Source organism: Pleurodeles waltl, chromosome 4_1 (assembly GCF_031143425.1).
Source record: "Pleurodeles waltl isolate 20211129_DDA chromosome 4_1, aPleWal1.hap1.20221129, whole genome shotgun sequence".
In the NCBI taxonomy this organism is placed as follows: domain Eukaryota; kingdom Metazoa; phylum Chordata; class Amphibia; order Caudata; family Salamandridae; genus Pleurodeles; species Pleurodeles waltl.
The window spans coordinates 124,664,342-124,684,752 of record NC_090442.1 but is presented as its reverse complement, the minus strand read 5'-3'; the positions used below and the strand labels follow the sequence as shown (position 1 = coordinate 124,684,752).

General features: G+C 41.2%; 1 protein-coding gene across 1 annotated transcript in view; it reads left to right on the top strand.

Annotated features, from left to right (window-relative positions):
* The window catches only part of LOC138287118 (olfactory receptor 13G1-like), a 29,370-nt gene extending 9,723 nt beyond the window's left edge, over positions 1–19,647 (top strand). The window contains exon 4 of the mRNA XM_069227478.1: positions 18,678–19,647. Within this exon, the coding sequence (XP_069083579.1) occupies positions 18,678–19,647 (970 nt within the window). The remainder of the gene's footprint in view (positions 1–18,677) is intronic.
* The last annotated feature ends 764 nt before the right edge of the window (positions 19,648–20,411 follow it).

Below are 20,411 nucleotides of genomic sequence, written 5' to 3'. Positions count from 1 at the left end.
GCTCATCCCCTGCTTGCTCATATTTTGCCTTTTCAAGGCACATCGCATCCATCTGATTCAAGTCATCAATTTAAAACACATTATTACCTGTTTGTTGGAAAATGGGTTATTGGTAAGGGCAGGTAGATACCTACACCTAGCAACAAGCCACTAACCTCCACGTAGGTACAGTTAGGTCTCAGTAAATTAATCCCAGCTCAACCCTTGGTAGCTTGGCAACGAGCGTCAAGGCTTAACTTAGGAGACAAAGTGTAAAGCATTCAAATATCACAAAACAGTAGTCAAATAAAACACAGGAAACAGTTTAAAAATCCAAAACTAATTTATAAAAATAGTTTATATTTTTATCTTTAAAATGACACAAAAACGATTAAAATCGGTTCAGGGGAACCGGAGATATGAATTTTTAAAGCATTATTACTTTTCTAGCGCTTAGAAACAAAAAGCGCCAATAGGGTCATCTGGTTGCACCTCGACCGGGGCAAAGTCAAACTTTCAGGCCGACCGCGATGGAGCCCTGCTCGGCTACAGGTCGCGGGAGGCCTCGGTTAAAAAGTTACCTTCTGACTTAGTCTTTATTTTGAAGTTTTTCTTCACCGGGACGAACCTGCCAGTTGAATCCGACCTCCTGGAGCCCTTGTCCGGATACGCGATGTGGGTTTCCTCGGTGGAGACTTTTACCTTCGAACTTAGTCGTTTTTTCGAGATAAAAATCCTTCGACCGGGGTAAACCTGGATCTTGATCCGACGTCCATGGAGCCCTTCTCGGATACGATGGCTGGGAGGTCCCGGTCAACTTTTTACCTTTGGACTTAGTCTCTTTTTTGGATGTTTTTCTTTACCGGGACGAACCACGAAGTCAGGCCGGGTCGCGGTTGAGGCAAGCCGGCTAGAATTTCCGAGGCGGGTCGGTCCCTCTCTGGGGCTTTTTTCCTAAAATTCTCAAATCTTTTCCAAACTTCTGGGGCTTCACCCAGATGTTCTTTTAAGGTTCTTTTGGGGTCCACAGCTCACCCCAAGGGTCCAGAAGTTCTGTGATGGTCCTTGGGGGGTGCGGACTTCAACTCCCAGAATGCACCTGGCGCAAACTTCTTTTTGGCCACTGGACAGTGGTCAGCTGGTCGCTTTCTTCAGGAGTTGGTGCAGGGGACTCTGTTTAGCAATTTTTCACCTGTAGCAAACAGGGAGTCCCTCCTTGAACCAGTTGAAGCCAGGCAAAGTCCTTCTTGTGGTGAAGCCCAAGTGTGCAGCTGGTGCAGTCCTTCTGAGTGCAGGGTCCAGGTGCAGGCCAGGGTTCCAGCAGGGCAGTCCTTCTTCTCCTTAAGTTCTTTCTTCTTGAAATTTGGTGGGGATCTGAGGCGTGGGTGCAGGTCTGCCAGTTTTATCCTTGCTCCTGGGTGAAAAGCAGGGGGGCCCTGGTTCTCCAATCAGGGACAGGGTCGTCCCCCTGTGATGACCACTTCCTGGGAAGTGTGGTAAAAATCCATCCCAGAAGGCAACAGTCTCTAAAAATCCAACATGGATGAATCTGATTTTTGGAGGTTACATCTGGCTGAGCCCACCCACTGGTGTGGCTAAAAATCATAAACACACCCCTCTTCTGCCCTCTCCTAATCTAATCAAGGGGGCACCTAATTGTCTGGGGTTGCAGGATGTGGGGGTGTTGCTGGGTGCTCCAAATGTCCTTCTCTGCCTTTGAAGACCAGTTTGGCAGCCCTCCCCCTTCCTGCCTCAACATCTGCTGAGGGGAGATTCTCTCCCCCAAACACATTTCTTTGTGTGAAGCCAGGCCACTTCACACCTCATCAAGGCAGCCTGGCAGAAGCTGCTGCAGGCTGGCCAATCAGAGCACAGCAGCAAAAACAATGCAGAGCTGAAATTGGCAACTTTTTAGGTAAAGTCTAAACTTTTTACCTGAACAAGTTATATTAAATCCAACAACTGGAAGTTGTGGGATTTATTACAACAATTAATTTGATACCAAATTCTTGGTATGTAACATTTAAGGAGACTTTAAAATTTTAAATAAAGTCTGCCCATTCTAGCCTATGAAGGCCATTTACTTCAATGAGGAAAAAACGAATTTGGCTGTTTTTACCTCACAAGGGCTTATCAATCTATTTTTATAAAGTCCCTGCTTAAAGTTACATGGCACCCAGCCCTAGGGGCACATAGGGCACACCTTAGGGGTGACTTATATGTAAAAATAAGGTAGTTTAAGACTTTGGAAGTACCTTTAATTCCAAAGTCGAATTTGCATATAACTTTAATTTAAAAGCAGCCAGCAAGGCAGGCTTGCTTTTAAAATGACACTGGGCACCTCAGCAGTGCACCTAGGTGTGCACCACCTATGCTGTGGTCCCTAAACCTACATGCCCCACCATATACTAGGGACTTATAGGTAGGTTAACTTAGCCAATTATAATTATCCTAATTTGCATATCCATTTTACACAGAGCACAGGCCCTGGGACTGGTTAGCAGTACACAGGGCACCATCAAAGTCAGGAAAACACCAGCAAAAAGAGGAAAATGGGGGCAAAAAGTTATGGGGCCTCTGCAATCAGCCCTGTTTTCTCACACTGTTATAAAAGACTGAGTTCTCAGGTGGAATACCCAACAACTGCACCATGTAAATTAAAGGCTTGAGACCAAACATTTAATTAAAAAGATCATACCTAAAGCCTTCTTCTGGAAAAAGGTTTGGATTCACTTATTTTAGAAAGTATATAATTAGACCTTCTAAAGTCCTATGATTCTTCTTGAAACACCACAACCTCTCAGTAAGTAATCTATAATGTTTATCTATGGGATAAAGTGTCCCCTCCTGTACAAAATAGGCATATTGAAACTTACCAAGGATCTCACTCACCAAGATCAGATATGGAGTTACTTTATGAGATACTGAAGCTCTGAGGTGATTTGTTTTAACAAATGAAAAATGTATTTCATTTAATTAGTACATGATCACACCATGACTTTTCTGCTGATCCTGGTTCATTTTACAAAAAAAGATCCTAAGAAGAAAAAACACTGCCTTTCGTCTATGTTCATAATAGAGAAATACTGCATGAATATATACATGCATACATATAATGATGCTCAGTAATCTGCCTTTCACCTTGGCTGCTGGCTTTAGCAGGAGGCCTCACTTATTTTTAAGTGGCATCAGAATCACCTATAATATGCCGGTGAGCAGGTACATCAGTTTCATCCCTAGAGGCATCACAATTTGACTAAAATACAGAAGATGGAGGCATATTTTTAAGCTAGGATTGCATGCTTCCATTTATTATATTTTCCTTCTAAGCTCATAGCTTGAACTACTCAACAACCTGTATGTCTTTAAAATTCAAGGCAAAATGGTTAATCTCAGCCTGTAATTGCTCTAAAATGGTTGAAAGGACTTTATAAGAAAGAAACACTTTAACAGTCATTACTAATCTCTTAGCAGCATCTTTATTCACTACTTCATCTGGTTTAATCTGGGTATTATTTATTATTTTTCAGGGAGAGAGAGCAACATAGCGGCCTGAGCTGCCAACTTCGAGGCTGAGTAACTAGGTCTGAGTTTCCGCGCCGCTCCACATCTTGTGATTCTTGGCAAATCACTTAATCTCCCCTTATCTACAATTCAGCACCTTCAGACCCTCACCGGTAATTTGCTGTGCTTTATAAATCCTGGATTGTTTACTTTCATTGTTTAAGGAAAAGGACATTAATTCCACAGGATTTACTAGACCAACCAATGCCAGTCACTGACCAGCTTCTGAATGAATAAGAGGAATTTAGGGCCCGATTTACAATTTGCCCAAAATATAAAATGTATGGGTCCGTCAAATATGATGGAACTATAATGCAAAGTTTCTACAGTTTTTAATTTGTTTAATTTCCAAAAGCAAAAGACCAAAGTGTTTTTTTTTTTTAAATAAAAAAACAACATGTTAGACTTGGCATCCTGGGTGGGGTCTCCCCTAACCTTTAGCCTCTGTTTCCCAAGTTGTTGATTTGTGCTGGATGTTGTTTTTGTTACTCTGGGCACTTTACCACTGCTATCCAGTGCTAAAAGTGCAAGTGTTCCTATGTAAAATGTATGTGTAATTGGATTTCCATGATTGGCATATTTAATTTACTGGTAAGTCCCTAGTACAGTGCACTAGAGGTGCCCAGGGCCTAAATGCTACTAGTGGGCCTGCAGCACTGGTTATGCCACCCACATTAGTAGCCCTGTAAACATGGCTCAGACCTGCCACTGCAGTGTCTGTGTGTGCAGATTGTAACTGCCAATTCGACTTGGCAAGTGTACCTACCAGCCAGACCTAAACCTTCCCTTTTCTTACATGTAAGTCACCCCTAAGGTAGGCCCTAGGTAGCACCATGGGCGGGGTGCAGTGTATGTTTAAGGTAGGACATGTACTCATGTATTTTACATTTCCTGACAGTGAAATACTGCCAAATTCGTTTTTCATTGTTGCAAGGCCTATCTCTCTCATTGGTTAATATGGGGGCTGCCTTTAAAAATTATTAAAGCGTAGATTCCCATCGGGAGCAGATAGACATCTGGAGTTTGGTGTCTCTGAATACAATTTTAATAAAGTTGGTTTTGAGATTGTGTGTTTGAAAATGCCACTTTTAGAAAGTGGGCAATTTTTGGCTTAAACCATTCTGTGACTCTGCCTGTTTGTGGATTCCCTGTCTGGGTTAGTTTGACAGTTTGGCTGTTTGCACTTCTCTATAGATAGTGACACAAAGGAGCAGGGGTGTAGCCTGCATATTCTGATGAGCCCTCTGTGTTAGAAGGTAGGGGAGGAGCAGTCACTTATACCTGAAGGTGCTGTGCCTGCCCTCACACAATGCAGTCTCCAACCTGCTGGTATGTGTCTGGGGCCTGGCCTGGGCAAGGCAGGATTTCACAAAGAAGAGAGACTTTCTTTTGACGTAGGCCTACCTCAAAGGCCAAAATGGGTATTAGAAGAGCACCCAAACCCCTGAAAATTAGATCACTTCTGGACATCAAGAGGAACCTCTGCCTGGAGAAGAGCTAAAGAGCTGAGGAGATGTGCTACCCTGCATGTGACTGTGCTTTGTGGAGCTATCCTGCAGTTGTTGCTTCTGCCTGTGCAAGGGGACACAGACTGGACTTTGTTGGGCATTCCTGCTTGCGCAGAAATCTCCAAGGGCTTGTCCTGAGCTTGCCTCCTGTTGTTGAAGTATCAGGGCCATCAACATCTTCCTCTGACAGCAACTGGACTCTCTGCTGAAACTCCTGCCATGCCAAGTGGTGTCCTATCCAGTTCCTGATTGAAAATCCACGCACAGACCGCCGTGTGGGGAAATTTTGGACGCACCTTCCGAGACGTAGTTGAAATCTACGCTCCACCTGCATCGCGGCTGGAAGATGGACGTGGCTGGAGAAACGACGCACAACACCCACTGATGGGGGCTAACGTCGCAACCCACATAGCGCGGTTTTACTGGTACTGTGCAGTAGGATTGTCAACGCAAATCTCGCTGGGCGCGGAAAAACAACTCAAAGCTTGCCCAGACCTGAGGTGCTTGTCAGGATCAATGCATCGCTCTCCTGCGGAGAGAAGAAATGATGTACACCGACCCGGCAGGAGGAGTAACGATGCATGGTCTCTCTTGATTGTGAGAAATCAATGCATTGCTGCCCTTTTTCGACGTAGACTCGCCTGTACGGTGTTATTTTGACATTACCCAGGTACTTTTGAACGCTAACAGTGTTATTACTGTTTTCTCAAGGATTTAAGACTCTTTTTGCTTTTTAATTCATAACTTCACTTGTTTATGATGGATTTTTGATGTTTTGGTCTTGTTTTGTTTAGATAAATATTACCAATTTTTCTAAACCTTTTGTAGTGTTTTCACTGAGTTCCTGTATGTGTTGGTACAAATACTTTATGCCTAGACTCTGAAGTTAAGCATGCCTGCTTGTGCCGAGCTACCAAGGGGGTGATCGGGGGTTAACTGAGGGTGATTATCATTTAACCCTGACTAGAGTGAGGGTCCTTGCTTGGACAGGGGGTAACCTGACTGGAAGCCAAATACCCCATTTCTAATCCAAAACAATGTGTCCCTTTCCATGGGAGCCTTCTCTCATGACTAAGGGGCTATTGTTTGTTTTTATACTGCCCCTTGCCAGCAGGGTTTTCTGGATGATTATGGGCAGTAAACAACACCTATATGTTCACCCATCTAAATTGGGCAGCAGTTCTCCAACACTTTACTCGCCCTAGCTGCTGGAGAAGCTTGCCCATGGAGGAGAGAGAGCTGTCTCTACCGAGGCCAAACTATGGCCTGCCTCCCATATATTATAACCCCTTCTTAATGCAAAAATTCATACTTTAGATTTGACAAAGCTAAAACTAATAGTGAAACCCTGCATGAAGATGAATGTAATACAATACTTCTGTACTGTCAGTGGATAAAAAGATATGAAAAATAGGAACATTAAACATAAGGCACCAGGGGCAATGAAGTGTTTTGGGAAAGGGGAGAAACTGCAGTTAAATTAGCCAATAAAAAGAATGATAGGAAAAAGAGGAAACTGACGGAGTGTTGAACGAGGTCCTTTCTGCAGGGTCATCCCCAGGCTTTTTGCCTTTTCCCTCCTTTTTTTGCTGAATTTGTTTTTGTTGACCTTAGGGCCCTGGGCATTTTACCACTGCTGTTCAGTAAATGTGGTAACATTGGCTTATCTTGAAATGGCATATTTAATTTACTTGAAAACCCCATGTAAACTGTGTTATATGTGCCCAGGACCTGTAAATTAAATGCTACTTGTCACCCATTTCAGTAGCACTTTAAACATGTCTCAGGCCTGCCACAGTAGAACATGTGTGTGTAGTTTAAAACTGTCACTTCAACCTGGCATGCCCACCACTTGCTATATCCAACCCTTTCTTTTTATTCCATTTAAGTCACTCCTAAGATAGACTCTAGTCAGCCCAAGGGCAAGGTGCGGTGTATTTACAGAGTTGGACATGCACCTTTAGGTTTAACATGTCCTGGCAATGAAAAACTGTAAAAGTCATTTTTCACTACTACAAGCCTTCAAGTGTAACTTCCAATTGGGGAAAAATAGAAATTTGGAGTTTGGTGTCCTTGGACTCACAATTTGAAATCACAACTCATGGTGACGTTGGATTTTAAATTGTAAGTCTGAAAATGCCACTTTTAGGAAGTTTAGCATTTTCTTACTTCAACCATTCTGTGCCTCTGTCTGTATCTAAATGCACACCTGGGTGGGTGACAGCTGGGCTTTGTGCATTCCTTCTAGACAGTCACATGCAAAGGGAGCTGGGGTGTGATGTTGACATCCTGATGACCAATCACCATGCTGATTGGCCTTCCTGGGGTATGTCGGAGGGAGGAGCTGATACTTACACCTAAATAGGGCTGTGTCTGACTCCACACAAAGAGCTGCATAACTCCCTGTAGAGTGTGTAGAGCTAGGGAAGGAAGGGCATGGACCTTGTGCACTTCAAAGGCTTCTCTTTGAATTCTCCCCACTTCGAAGGCTCAACTGTGTATAAGTACTGGACCAAGACCCACAAAATCAGAAGTTTTCTGGAACCAAGGATATTGTGCCTGGAAGAAGAGCTGCTTTGCTGCAGGAGGGACTGCCACTTCGCTTTCTGCTTTACTGTGTTGACATGCTGCTTCTTGCCTGGGAGTGAGAAACGCTGGATCTGCTCTCTACATCCTTGGACCCAAGTAACTCTCTAAGGGCTTGCTGACATACCCCCTGTTCTTGAGGTCTCAGGGCCGTCAGAGACTTCCTTCAACTTTGCTTCAGCTGCTAGACTTTCCCAACTGTGAGTATTCCCTTGCCTAAGGTGATAATCCAGTCCTGGGCCTCAGAAGTGGGATATACAACTATTTCCTGCAAAAATCGACACATGGAGGCCATTGCGCTGCTCGAAACGGATGTAGTGCCCTACAATGCTGATGCATTGCTGATGCCATTACAACATGTAACGTGACTGTGAGGTTCGACGATGATGAAGCTGAGGACATTGCTACATGGCTCGATGAAAATGCATCGCCTACATCAAAAGGGGTTTGATGCAGAACACAATTGCGAGGCTTGAATGCAACACAACTACCCTGTGTGGATCAGAACCAACGCATTGTCTTTTCAATGCCAATGCTTCCTCTATCCAAGGTACCTTTTCAACAGGCGCTGTGTGAGTCCATAGCCGGCTTACCTCCATTGCAGTCATCCTGAACTTTTGACCTATCCCAGGCTAGTGCGACCTCAAGTAAGCTTTTAGCAATATTGACTTTGAAGCACCATATTGCAGTTTATTGTTTAAAAAATAAATCATATCTTGAAATCTACTTATAAGATTTTTGTCATTTTGGTCTTGTTTTACTCAGATAAATAGTCTCTAATCCTCTAAACTGTAGTGTTCTTTTTGTGGTGTTTTTCACTGTAATTTCAGTGTTGTACAAATCATTTAACATTGCTTCTTAAGTTAAGACTGACTTCCCTGTGCACGTTACCTGAGGGTGTGCAGAGGTTAATTTAGGGACTGTAACTGACTTACCTTGACCAGGATTGTGGTACCTACTTGGCAGTGTGCATACCTCTGACAACTAGAGATGAAGAGCCTCATTTAGGAGGTTTTAGCACACGGCAGAGCTGCAAAGATTCTTGCTTTGCAGCCCTTTGTCAAAAGAAAAGGGCAGGACTATGCTGCATCTATGATATATGGTGCATTCCTGTCCATTTCCTCTGTGCAGGCTCACAATAGGCTCCCATGTGCCAAGGCAGGCACCCTTGCACCATGGTGCAAGAGTGTTTGCATTGCAGGGATGATTGTTTTTGTAGAGAAAGGGGCACCTTCCTGCTCAAAAACAATCACAAGAGGTGTTTTTCTCAAAAACAGGGAGAGGTGAAGGTATTTCTTCTTCGTGTGCCTCCCTCATGCCACCTGGGGAGGAATAATCTTTTGACTCATTCTTAGGCTTATGAAATCTTGTAAATCTTGTAAATCTGGGAATTTGTGAAGTTCCATGGGTGCTAGATGGGAACACCCACTGTAATGATCATTGCATGCCTCCCTACCACAGAGTGAGGCAATGTAGTGACTTGTACTGCAATGCCTCAATCTATATCTGCAAGTCCATGAAAATCCATGCAGGATAGCTTTATGTGGCCCTGTAGATATGGCCCTGAAGTGTGTGCCCTAGACCATCAATAAAAGTGACATCCCAAAAGCCTGTAATTAAGCTTCCCAATTTCTAACACAGAGAATGAAGAGTGAAGACACATGATGAAGGGGATTACAAAATAGAGGAGGGGAAATGGGCGCTATCAAGGGATTGCCTCAAAAGGGCATACCACAGTTTAAGCAATGCACGGGCTATCCAAATGTGCAAAGGGACCATAAAAAGGAGCACAACCTAGTTCAGAGGGTTCGTGCAGATCGGCAGGACACCAATAAACAAGAAAGAGGACTTTTGAAAGGTGCAAGATAAAGGGAATCTAAGAAAACAACAAGACAAAGAGTGAAAGCAATAATTGCATCTATGTTTGATCTTTATAATGTGAAAGAAAAAAGGAATTGGACACAATGAATCTCATTGATGATAAAAAAAAAAAATGGTGAAAAGCATTTTGTGAAAAAACTTTCTAAAAAAAAGGTATCCCTCATTTCATTTTCATCCTGACCACCTAGAACCAGAACTCATGTCTGTCTTATACAACAAATTAACATTTATTTATATTGTCCTGTGTCATCATGGCATTAATGATGTAAAATATACAGATGTAAGGTAAATCATATCTCAAATGGTGCCATTTAGACTTGATCATTAATGAAAAAATAGGTGTAAACTTTATTTGCACTCTTTTCAAAACTAAGGGCCACATGTACAAATGTCAAGTTTTGCTACTCACGAGTTGCAAGTCTTAGTGACTCACAATTTGTGAGTCACAAAACTTGATGTACAACAGTGTTTCAGACACTGTTAGTGATTCCCAAATGAATCGCAAGGGACCTGCTTCCTCAATATTCATGAGGGGTCAGCAGACCATTATGCCTGTAACACCTTTCTCAGTACAGTAGTTTTTTAAAAATGGAAAATGGGATGCATTTCAAAAATAAAAATGAAACGTCTCAGTTTCATTTTTTCAGAGTAGGCAGTGGTCCATGGAACCACTGCCGGCTTGAAGAAACTGTTTGCACCCCCATTCACAAAGGGCAAGGGGTACCTTAGGGACCCCCTTTCCGTTTGTGAATGAATTAACACTAATTTGAAATTGGTGTTGACTGCAATTGTTTTGCAACCAGGTTTATGGGTTCCACTGCGACTTGCAATTAGAAAGGGACGTCCTTGTCATGCCCCTTCCCAATTGAGACTCGCAAACCTATTTTGTGATTGGGTAAATAATTTAATGAATAGCAAAATAGCATTTAAATGTTTTTTTTCTGTATGCAAATGGCTTGTTTCTGAGAATTGGGCTGATTCCACTCAGAAAAAAGCTTTGTACATCAAGCTCTAAGTCACATTAGGATAGGTTTGCAAATTGCACTCATTTTCTCTGTCACCATACACACAAACAGATAAGGAAAAATGGAGGCAAACATCAATTGCATAGGCTATTTTCCATTTTTTATCCCACAGGACTAAATAGATTACCCAAATATGTCTGATATCTAAAGCACATGCCATTATCTAGGTGTAGGATAATAAGGAACAACAATAATGTTAATTATGCATGCTTTGTGTACATTGCTACTGATTGATCAGCTTGAGAATAACTTGCCATATGTGTCTGTGCCAACACAAAAATAGAACAAGCTTTGCTCAACTCTTAAAAGTGTTGAAATGGGAACAAAGTCTATTTGTTCCCATTTAAGTAGGTCTATTAATGCTTTTTTTACATTAAAAAAACATTGACTCAGCTGGCGTAAGAACAGTACACATGGTGATCTTGTTTATGTTGTATGGAATAATATCATTGTTAGACCTGATAGCCTTAAGATTTCCCCCCCAACATTTTATCTATCTCAAATTTCTGATCTAATTTTTGCTGGCTTTAGGACTCTTTGCACTTTACCACTGCTAACAAGTGCTAAAATGCTTGTGCCCACCCCTAAACAAGTTAATATTGACTTAACCTAAATTGCATATTTAATTTACTTATCAGTCCCTAGTACAGTGCACTGTATGTGCCCAGGTATGTAAATATAAATGCTACTTGTAAGCCTGCAGCACTGATTGTGTCACCCACTTAAGTAACTCCCTAATCATGAGTCTACACTGCCATGTCGACCTGGCAAAATAACCCTGTTGCCAGACCCAAACCTTCCCTTTTTATACATATTTCATCCCTAAGGTAGGCCCTGGAAAACCCAGAGTCCAGGGTCCAATGCATTTAAAAAGCAGGACATTTACTTTAAGTTGTACAGGTCCTGGTAGTGAAAAACTCTCAAACTCACAACAGCACAGTTTATCTCTCCCTCTAGGATAACATTTGGATTGACATATTACATTTTATAGGTGTAATTCTGTTGAATTTTGAATTGTAATTCTAAAAATAAACAGAAAGTGGACATTTTCTTACTTTAGAAATGTGGTGCCTGCTGCCCATCTCTGATCACTTGTCTGGGGTGGGTGACATTTGGGCATTGTGGATTCCCCCTACACAGTCACACACAATGGCAGCTTAGGTGTAACTTAATGGGCCATCCACATCCTGATGTTCCATCCTGGGCAGGATGGGAGGGAGGAGCTGGGCACAGTCCCACACTTACCTCTGGATAGGCTGTGTCCTGGCCCCAAATAAAGGGCTTCATAAACCCCTGTAGTTTGTCTGGAGCCAGGGCAGGAAGGGATGAAGCTCTGCGTACTTCATAGGCCTGTCTTTGACATCTCCCCTACTTCAAAGACCAAGTTGGATATAAGTACTGGACTTCTGACACTACAAAGACAGTACACTACTGTACCAGTGGATACTGTGCCAGGAAGGACTGTTGTGCTGCTATAAGAATGTCCACTCCACTGGACTGACACTCTGCTGGACTCTTGCTTTACTGTGCTGACCTGGGGCCCTCTTGCCTAGGAGTGAGAAGGCTGGACCTGGATCTCTCCAATCAAAAACTCAGAGTGACTCCAAGGGCCAGCTGACTAGTCTCCTGCTTGAAGTCACAAGGAAACGAAAGACTTTGAACCCAGCTACATCTTCACCTGTGCTCTGCCATCTGGCTCTCCTCCCAAGTGGTGCCACTGCAGTCCAGGAAACTTGGAAGTGGGCCTGAGGTGTTTGCTGCAGCTAAAATAATGCCTTCCTGTTGTTGAGTACCTTCACCCCTGTTCCTGGATCAGAAACGGTGCATCAAGTCCCTTGCGTAGATTAGAGTCAACGCATTATCTCTCTAGTGCAGCTCAACATCTGGCCATTGCATTTGGACCCACCACATCTCTGACCAACACATCAGTGCTGTTGCATGTAGAAGATCAATATATCTTAGCTACTGCGTGGGAAGGGACGACACATCGCTGACTCTGCAAGGACCAAAACCAACGTATTGCTTCAGTCTGCTGCCTGCATCTTTGACGCCAATGCAACCAGAATTAAGGTACTTTTTTAAAATCATGCCTCACTGGGTCCCTGTAGCCAGCATGTGCTCCATCATGACTGGCCTGAACTTCACACTTTGTCCCGGTCCGACATGACCACATACGCCCAGGTGATGCTTCTGGTTTCTAAGTTTATTCTTTACAAATTCATATCTCAAGTTATACCTATTGGATTTTTGTCATTTTGGTCTTGTTTTATTTATGAAATAACAATCTATTTTTGCAACCAGCTGTGGAATCTTTTTCATGTGGTGTTTTCACTGTTTTACTGTTTGAAGTGTTGCACAAACAATTTGAACATTGCCTCTTAAGTGTGCCAAGCTACCAAAGGGTGAGCACATGTTAATTTACGGTATGTTTGTGACTAACCCTGACAAGGAATGTGGTTCCTGCTTGAGCAGGGTGCATACCTCTGTCGACCAGAAACCCATTTCTAACATTCACAGAAAGAAATTTCATCTCATATACGTTTGTCATGATATAATGTGCTAAATTATTATCCCTGTGGGTGTGGAGTTTCTATTATTAATTCCAATGAAATCTTATTTTTGTAAGTGACATTTAGAACACAATATTTATGTAAGACAATATTCTGACATCAATATTCTGCAGCCATTCCATGAAGGTTGTAGTAGTGAAGAAGCAATCAGGTCTATAAGTCAGTTCTGATCATTGCCTCTCATAAAGCTGACAATATTTTCAATTTTATTCTTACTATAAATCTTATGTAATTAATTTCAGGATTCAGATGATGTATCATATTTCAGGAGAAGGCTGAATCTTACCCATACTTCTGAGTTTATTATGCTGGTCTTCTTTGCTCATCCACAGCTGCAGTCTACATTATTTACCTTGTTCCTGCTGATCTACGTAATGACCCTGCTGGGCAACCTTTTGATTATCACTATCATAGGTGCAGATGCTTGTCTGCGTAGACCAATGTACTTTTTTCATGGGAAACCATACAGCCTTGGACATCTGCTGTACCTCCTCCACCACCCTCAAGATGCTGGAGACGCTGCTGTCAGAGACAAAGTCTATCTTCATCTCTGGCTGCATTACACAGCTGTTTCTTCTGTCAGCTGTCCTCGGAACTGAGCTTCTCATTCTCATACATATGGCCTTTGATAGGTCTATGACCATCTGTCTTCCCTTGAGCTACATCAGCATCATGAGCTGAAATTCTGTATTACCACTATGGTCACCATGTGGTATTGTGGCTTGATGAACTCCACTACCCACAGCAGCCTGATCAGAGGGCAGCCCTTCTATTGTAGAATTGCATTGGACCACTTTGTCAGTGAAATCCCACCAATCCTCAAAGTTTCATCCTCTGACGCATATATTACTGACATTGTGATTCCTTTGGAAGAAATATTTCTTGGCTTGTTTTGCTTTCTCCTCACTTGCATGTCCTACATATATATCCTCCTCGCCATTATAAAGATGCGCTCAGCTGTGAACAAAAGGAAGGCATTTCACACCTGCACCTTCCATCGCTTTGTTGTTACTGTGTTGTATGTAGGCATTATCCACACCTATGTTTGCCCAGCCCTGAATGTTGTGGGTGACAAGGTGGTATCTGTGATATATGCAGTTGTTTCGCCAGTGCTGAATCCAATAGGCTATAGCCTGAGGAACCACGAGGTAAAAAGAGCCCTTGCCCAAATGCTGTCCAGGAAGATATTTTCATAACACCTCTTTAAAAAAGTTCATGTTATTAAACAGTTCCATAATTCCGCTTTACAGATATTGTTCTTGCAGGAGGCATGTCACAGACGTTCATCATTAACATCACATATGGTATCATCAATTTTTCAAATAGACTACTGTATACAAATCATGTGCTAGATCAGAAAAATGTTCTTTCACAATCAATGAAGTCATCTGCTTTCCAGTCATCATAAGTGTATTTAAAATGCTTATCACAGTGAAAACTGAACATGAAAATGTATTGCAATAATGTATGATGGCATAACTCATAAGAATCACATTGTTAGAAATTGGAAATGAGGGCCAGAAATGCCTGACTAATGATGGGCGCTTAGACTGAGCTTCAAGGCGATGAACCATTAAAAGATGATAGGGTTTCTGTGAGTTAATCCCACCAGGGTAGTAACACTTTCCACGCATGAAAGCATTTGGTTTATGAGCAACAAATACTTTATCAACACTGAAGTGAAGAACACAAGAAGTTAAAATTAGTTTACTAAGTTGTTGCAAAAGGTAAAGGGGAAAGCGCCATAAACATGAAGGAAATATAATATATCAACTAAAGTGTATATTAAAAATAAAATGTTTTATCAAAACAATTAGAAAGTAAAAATACAACATTCATATATGGGATCTCTTTCATGATGAATTTGAGTCATTGGTGGATTGTTTTTGAGAAAAAATTGGATCACAGCTGAGTAAAGTTCAGTGATTATATCTTTGGACTAAGAAACGTTTCTGGAATGTGAAGTTGTTAGGAAGAGCAGAGCTGAATCAACAGATGGAAATGTATCAAAGCGGAAAAAATGTTACAATGAATCAACTAATATTACATCTTTTTAGCATACACTTATGGTCCCCCAGAAATCATTGTTTAATGTAATTCATTTACTAAAAAAAAATAAACACATTTTTTTTTATAAACAATTAAAGTATTGTCAGGACAGACTGTTCCTACCACAGTGCTCATTTTTTGATGCAAAGAGAATTCCTAGAGTTGCATACAAGGTCTACACCAAAAGGTCCCACTCCAACCAGTACTTGGGATATTTTTGCAGCAAAAACATATTCCTTTGTCTACAAGATCTTTGTCGCTCTCCAAACACAGAAAAAAGATTCACAAAAGCTGGCTGGAGAAATGTCAAGCAATAAAAAGTCAGATTGCTTTTCTTCCAGTAATAGAACAGATTTTTCAACTCTCAGAACCTTCTTCATTCTCCAGTAATGACAGCACCATTTCAAAGGGAATCATGTACCTAATTAGTAAGGGTCTGGTATAAGGTTGCAGAAACAGTTTGTATAGGTTTTTGATAAAGGCAAGAATATTCTCATTGTATAAGTCCAGCCACTTGGAAGGCTGAAAGTCCTCTACATAGTGGCCAAGAGTTCCCACATCATGGATGGCTCTCAGACTTCGGTTTTCGGGAAATGTTTTTCAGTAGAGCACAGAGAGTGCTGCAGAAAAATGTGGACTGAAATGAGGGAACTTTTTTAGGAACTCCACCAATATATCATTTTATGAATACTTACACTCCAGAGATCGAAGATCACAACTGAATTTGGAGATTAACATTTGAGGAATAACCTATTGTGTATCATTGCCTCAGGAAACAACTAAGGCCCAAAAACCCTGATTTTTGTAAAAAATCAAGCCTGTCTATCCTTAGCAAATATTTGTGAATCTACATTTTGTATCAAAATGACTCCATTTCATTTGTGATTAACCTGTCCTTTTTTACTTTGTTATTTACTAATGTCTTGATTATCCATATATTTGCTATATGATGGAAATAAACTAAGGGTATGCAGGCTTGCTTGTTTACACTCTGGTTCTTCCCCCTTCATGCAACCTCTATCAATCATTTCAGGGGGCCTGCGTCTTTTTGTATTGCATGGACCTTACTTTTAATGGCTTTACTTTTAATTTACTTTTTATAGTGATCTTGAAGCCAATTTTCATGGGTTGTAGTTGCTGGCCTCTTATGGTCTTTGGGACATAAAGAACAACAACAATATGCTTACAGAAAGCTAGTAAATTAGGGGGAAATAGAATTTGTGTTGGAACCCCGGCTTCGATGAGTAGGTTAGCCTGGCTTCTGTTGCTATGATTGATTTATTGATTAATTTGTTGATTGATTAGGGGTTTTTAGAACTTGACAAATTGATCTATCAATACACACCAGCACAAAATCAAGTCACCAACAATACCTGTAGCTCCAACCACAAAAGATACTGATCAAACCATATAAACTATTTACCTCTCATAACACAAAGCACCAGATACGTTTTTGTTCAGAAATATTGATTAAGACAACTGGAAGAAGACACCAGAGATTATCAGAAAACTGGTTAATGATTTTGATTGATAAGAAAATTAGGGTTGCGCCTCAGTTGCGTGGAACAGAGATCTAAACAAACAACCATGTGCCAGTGAAGGAAAATGTGAGCTAGACTCATGGATAAATGGAATGTTGACTCTGACATCAGATGCTCACAAGAGGGGATCTGCTAGCAGAGAAGCAACCTGTGAGAGAGAGTCCATTCCTTTGCTTCTAGGACAGATCAAGATGTCCTAGTGACTGTTGATGAGTCTCCTAGGCCATTCAACCTCACAACTTGGTAGGAGAAGATTTTGACCATATTGTTGCACGAACTACAGGTTGAATGGAGACTGGTAAGTACAAATATCAGCATTGTCACACTAACAAATTCACTCTCTCTGAACTCTAGCACCCTTAACCCCTAACATAAATCGCTACACTAATGACAACCTACTCACACAAGTATGCTACCGGATGTCTTTCACAATGCACTACTTTTGCTATGTACTCACATTCCGCTATTGGTTCACTCTGTCTCACCATTCTCCTTAATGCAACTGACATTTGGGACACAAACCAGAATGACCTTACTTTTGGATGGCAAATCACACCCTTCCCTATGTAACAGCAACATCTAGTAAATTTACTCATCTCACTGAATGCTCCACCCAATCATCATATTCAGATGGCACATACCAGGGCTCCTATTTATGAGGTGGTTTGCATCACTCTTGCACCACACAAAATGGTGCATGAGTGATGCAAACCTTAAGACAGGTTTATGAAACTACACATGGCCACTTTGCATCGCCCCGAGAGGCTTCATAAATCTGTAGTAGGCAACACAATACAAATCGCTTCATCGTCTTACTCTGCACTATGGAGGCGTTCCATGGGCATTGTGTGGGTGTTCTCATTCAACTCCCATGGTTTTTGAGACATCCTAAGATTGACCAGAATTGCTAAATCTAGGTTTGCGCCAAAAGATACGCCTCTCCAGGAGGGGTGTACTGAGAAATATTTGTATTTCTCCTCATTTTTTCCTGTTTCTATGCCACACATAGAAACAGGAAAAATCCTCAAGGGATTGCTTGTGTGCAGGAATTTGTCCCTTCCTGTACAAAAACAATCTTGCATTTAACATAGGCACCCTTCTACCACGGTACAAGGGTGCCTGCATTGGCACTAGGCTGTCTAAAGGGCACCAGCACAGGGGAAAAGGCAGGAATGTGTCATATTGCCACAAATACAGTGCATTCCTGCCCTTTCCCTGTCATGGAGTGCTCCGCCGCAATATGACTTGCTGAGTTGCACTGCATGCCCTTTTCATAAATAGGCCTCAAAGTGGATCTGTGTCCTATGGACAAATTTGTTCAATTTTTGCGATTTCAATTAAAATATCACTGCATTTTGTGAATTTATATCTAATATTTCTTTTACTATTGAATTTACACAATGCAAATGATAAAAAAAGGCAAAGTCAAGTAATGGAAAAGCGGTGTCACTGAAATACTGATCCATCGTGTCAACCTAGTAGCACAATATTGTGACAGACAAATTATCCTTATCCATAACGGTCAGAAGGTTAAGCCTTGAAAAGTGCAAAAGGACTACTCAGTTTTATATTAAAAAGTGGAATTAGAGTGATGTACATATGTTACTCAAAAGCACTGCAAAATGACATATGTCCACTGACCAGAATATTTAATGCATTGTGACAGAACATAGTTGATCATTAGTTGACCAAGAGCTGGGTGCAACATTTATACTACTTAAATACTTGGAGCAAATGTTGCATTTATTTACCTGCCATGTGAGATACTAAACTATTTACTCCAAAGTGTACACTTCACTTCACATGATCAAACTGTCATCACTGTGGTTCTAGTTTTTTGACCTTGCCTATTTATGTTCTACTTCAATCTTATACTTCTCATTCAAAAAGTCTTATGGGAACAAAATAGGAGTCTATTTTCTGACAATATTTTCAATTTTAGTCTTAGTATAAATCTTATGTAATTAATTTCAGGATTCAGATGATTCATCATATGTCAGGAGAAGGACTAAATCTTACCCATACCTCTGAGTTTATTATGCTGGGCTTCTCTGCTCATCCACAGCTACAGTCTACATTTTTTACCTTGTTCCTGCTGATCTACTTAATGGCCCTGCTGGGCAACCTTTTGATTATCACTATCATAGGTGCAGATGTTCATCTGCGTACACCAATGTACTTTTTCCTAGGAAACCTTGCAGTCTTGGACATCTGCTGCACCTCCTCTACCATTCCCATGATGCTGGAGACCCTGCTGTCAGAGACAAAGTCCATCTCCTTCTCTGGCTGCATTACACAGCTGTTTCTTCTGTCATCTGTCCTTGGCACTGAGCTTCTCATTCTGACACTTATGGCCTTTGATAGGTATGTAGCCATCTGTCTTCCCCTTCGCTATACCAGCATAATGAGTATGAAGTTCTGTGTTACCACTGTGGTCACCATGTGGTTTTGTGGCTTGGTGAACTCCACTACCCACACCAGCCTGATCACAAAGCTGTCCTTCTATGGTAGAATTACATTGGATCACGTCTTCTGTGAAATCCCACCAATCCTGAAAGTTTCATCCTCTGACGCATATATTACTGACAGTATGATTCTTTTGGCAGATATATTTCTTGGCTTGTTTTGCTTTCTCTTGACTTGCATGTCCTACATGTACATCCTTTCCTCCATTGTAAAGATTCGTTCAGCTGCCAAAAAAAGCAAGGCCTTTCACACTTGCACCTCCCACCTCCTAGTTGTTACTGTGTTCTATGGAGGCATTATCTACACCTATGTGCGCCCAGCCCTGAATGTTGCCGGTGACAAGGACAAGGTGGTGTCTGTGATATATGCAGTTGTTTCACCAGTGTTGAATCCAATAATCTACAGCTTGAGGAACGAGGAGGTAAAAAAAGCCTTTGCCCAGCTAATGCCAAGAAGCATATTTTCTTGGAGAACATAACAGGCTTTTTAAATAGTTATGTTATTAAACAGTTCCATGCTCTTCTGTTTTACAGACATTGTTCTTGCAGGAGACATTTCACAGATGTGCTTCATTACCATCACAATTGATATCTTCAACATTTCAAATGGACTACTGTATACAACTCATGTGCTAGACCAGAAAAATGTTCTTTCACAATCAATCAAGTCATTTGCTTTACATTTATCATAAGTGTATTTAAAATGCTTATCATAGCGAAATCTTAATATGAAAATGTATTGCAATAATGTATGATGGCATAAGTCATAAGAATCACATTGTTGGAAATTCGAAATGGAGGAGAAAGGACTAAGGAATGACGGGATCTGTGACTGAGCTCAAAGGAGATGATCCATTAAAAGGAGAAAAGGTTTCTGTGAGTTAATGCAGCCCTGATAGTAACACTTTCCACATAGAAATGCATTTGATTCATGAGCAACAAATACTTTATCAACACTCAAGAGAAGATCACAAGAAGTTTAAATTAGTTTTCAATTTTGTTGCAAAAACAAAACGTAAAGGGGAAAATGCCATAAACATGAAGAAAATATAATATAATAACTAACGTGTATACAAAAAATCTAATGTTTTATTGAAAACAATAAGAAATACATCATTCATATGTGGGGTCTTGTTCTTGATGAATTGTCTCATTGGTCATTTGCCTTTGTGAAAAAATTGGATTGCCGCTGAGTAAAGTTCAGTGATTGTACCTTTGGACTAAGAAACTTTTGTGGAATCTG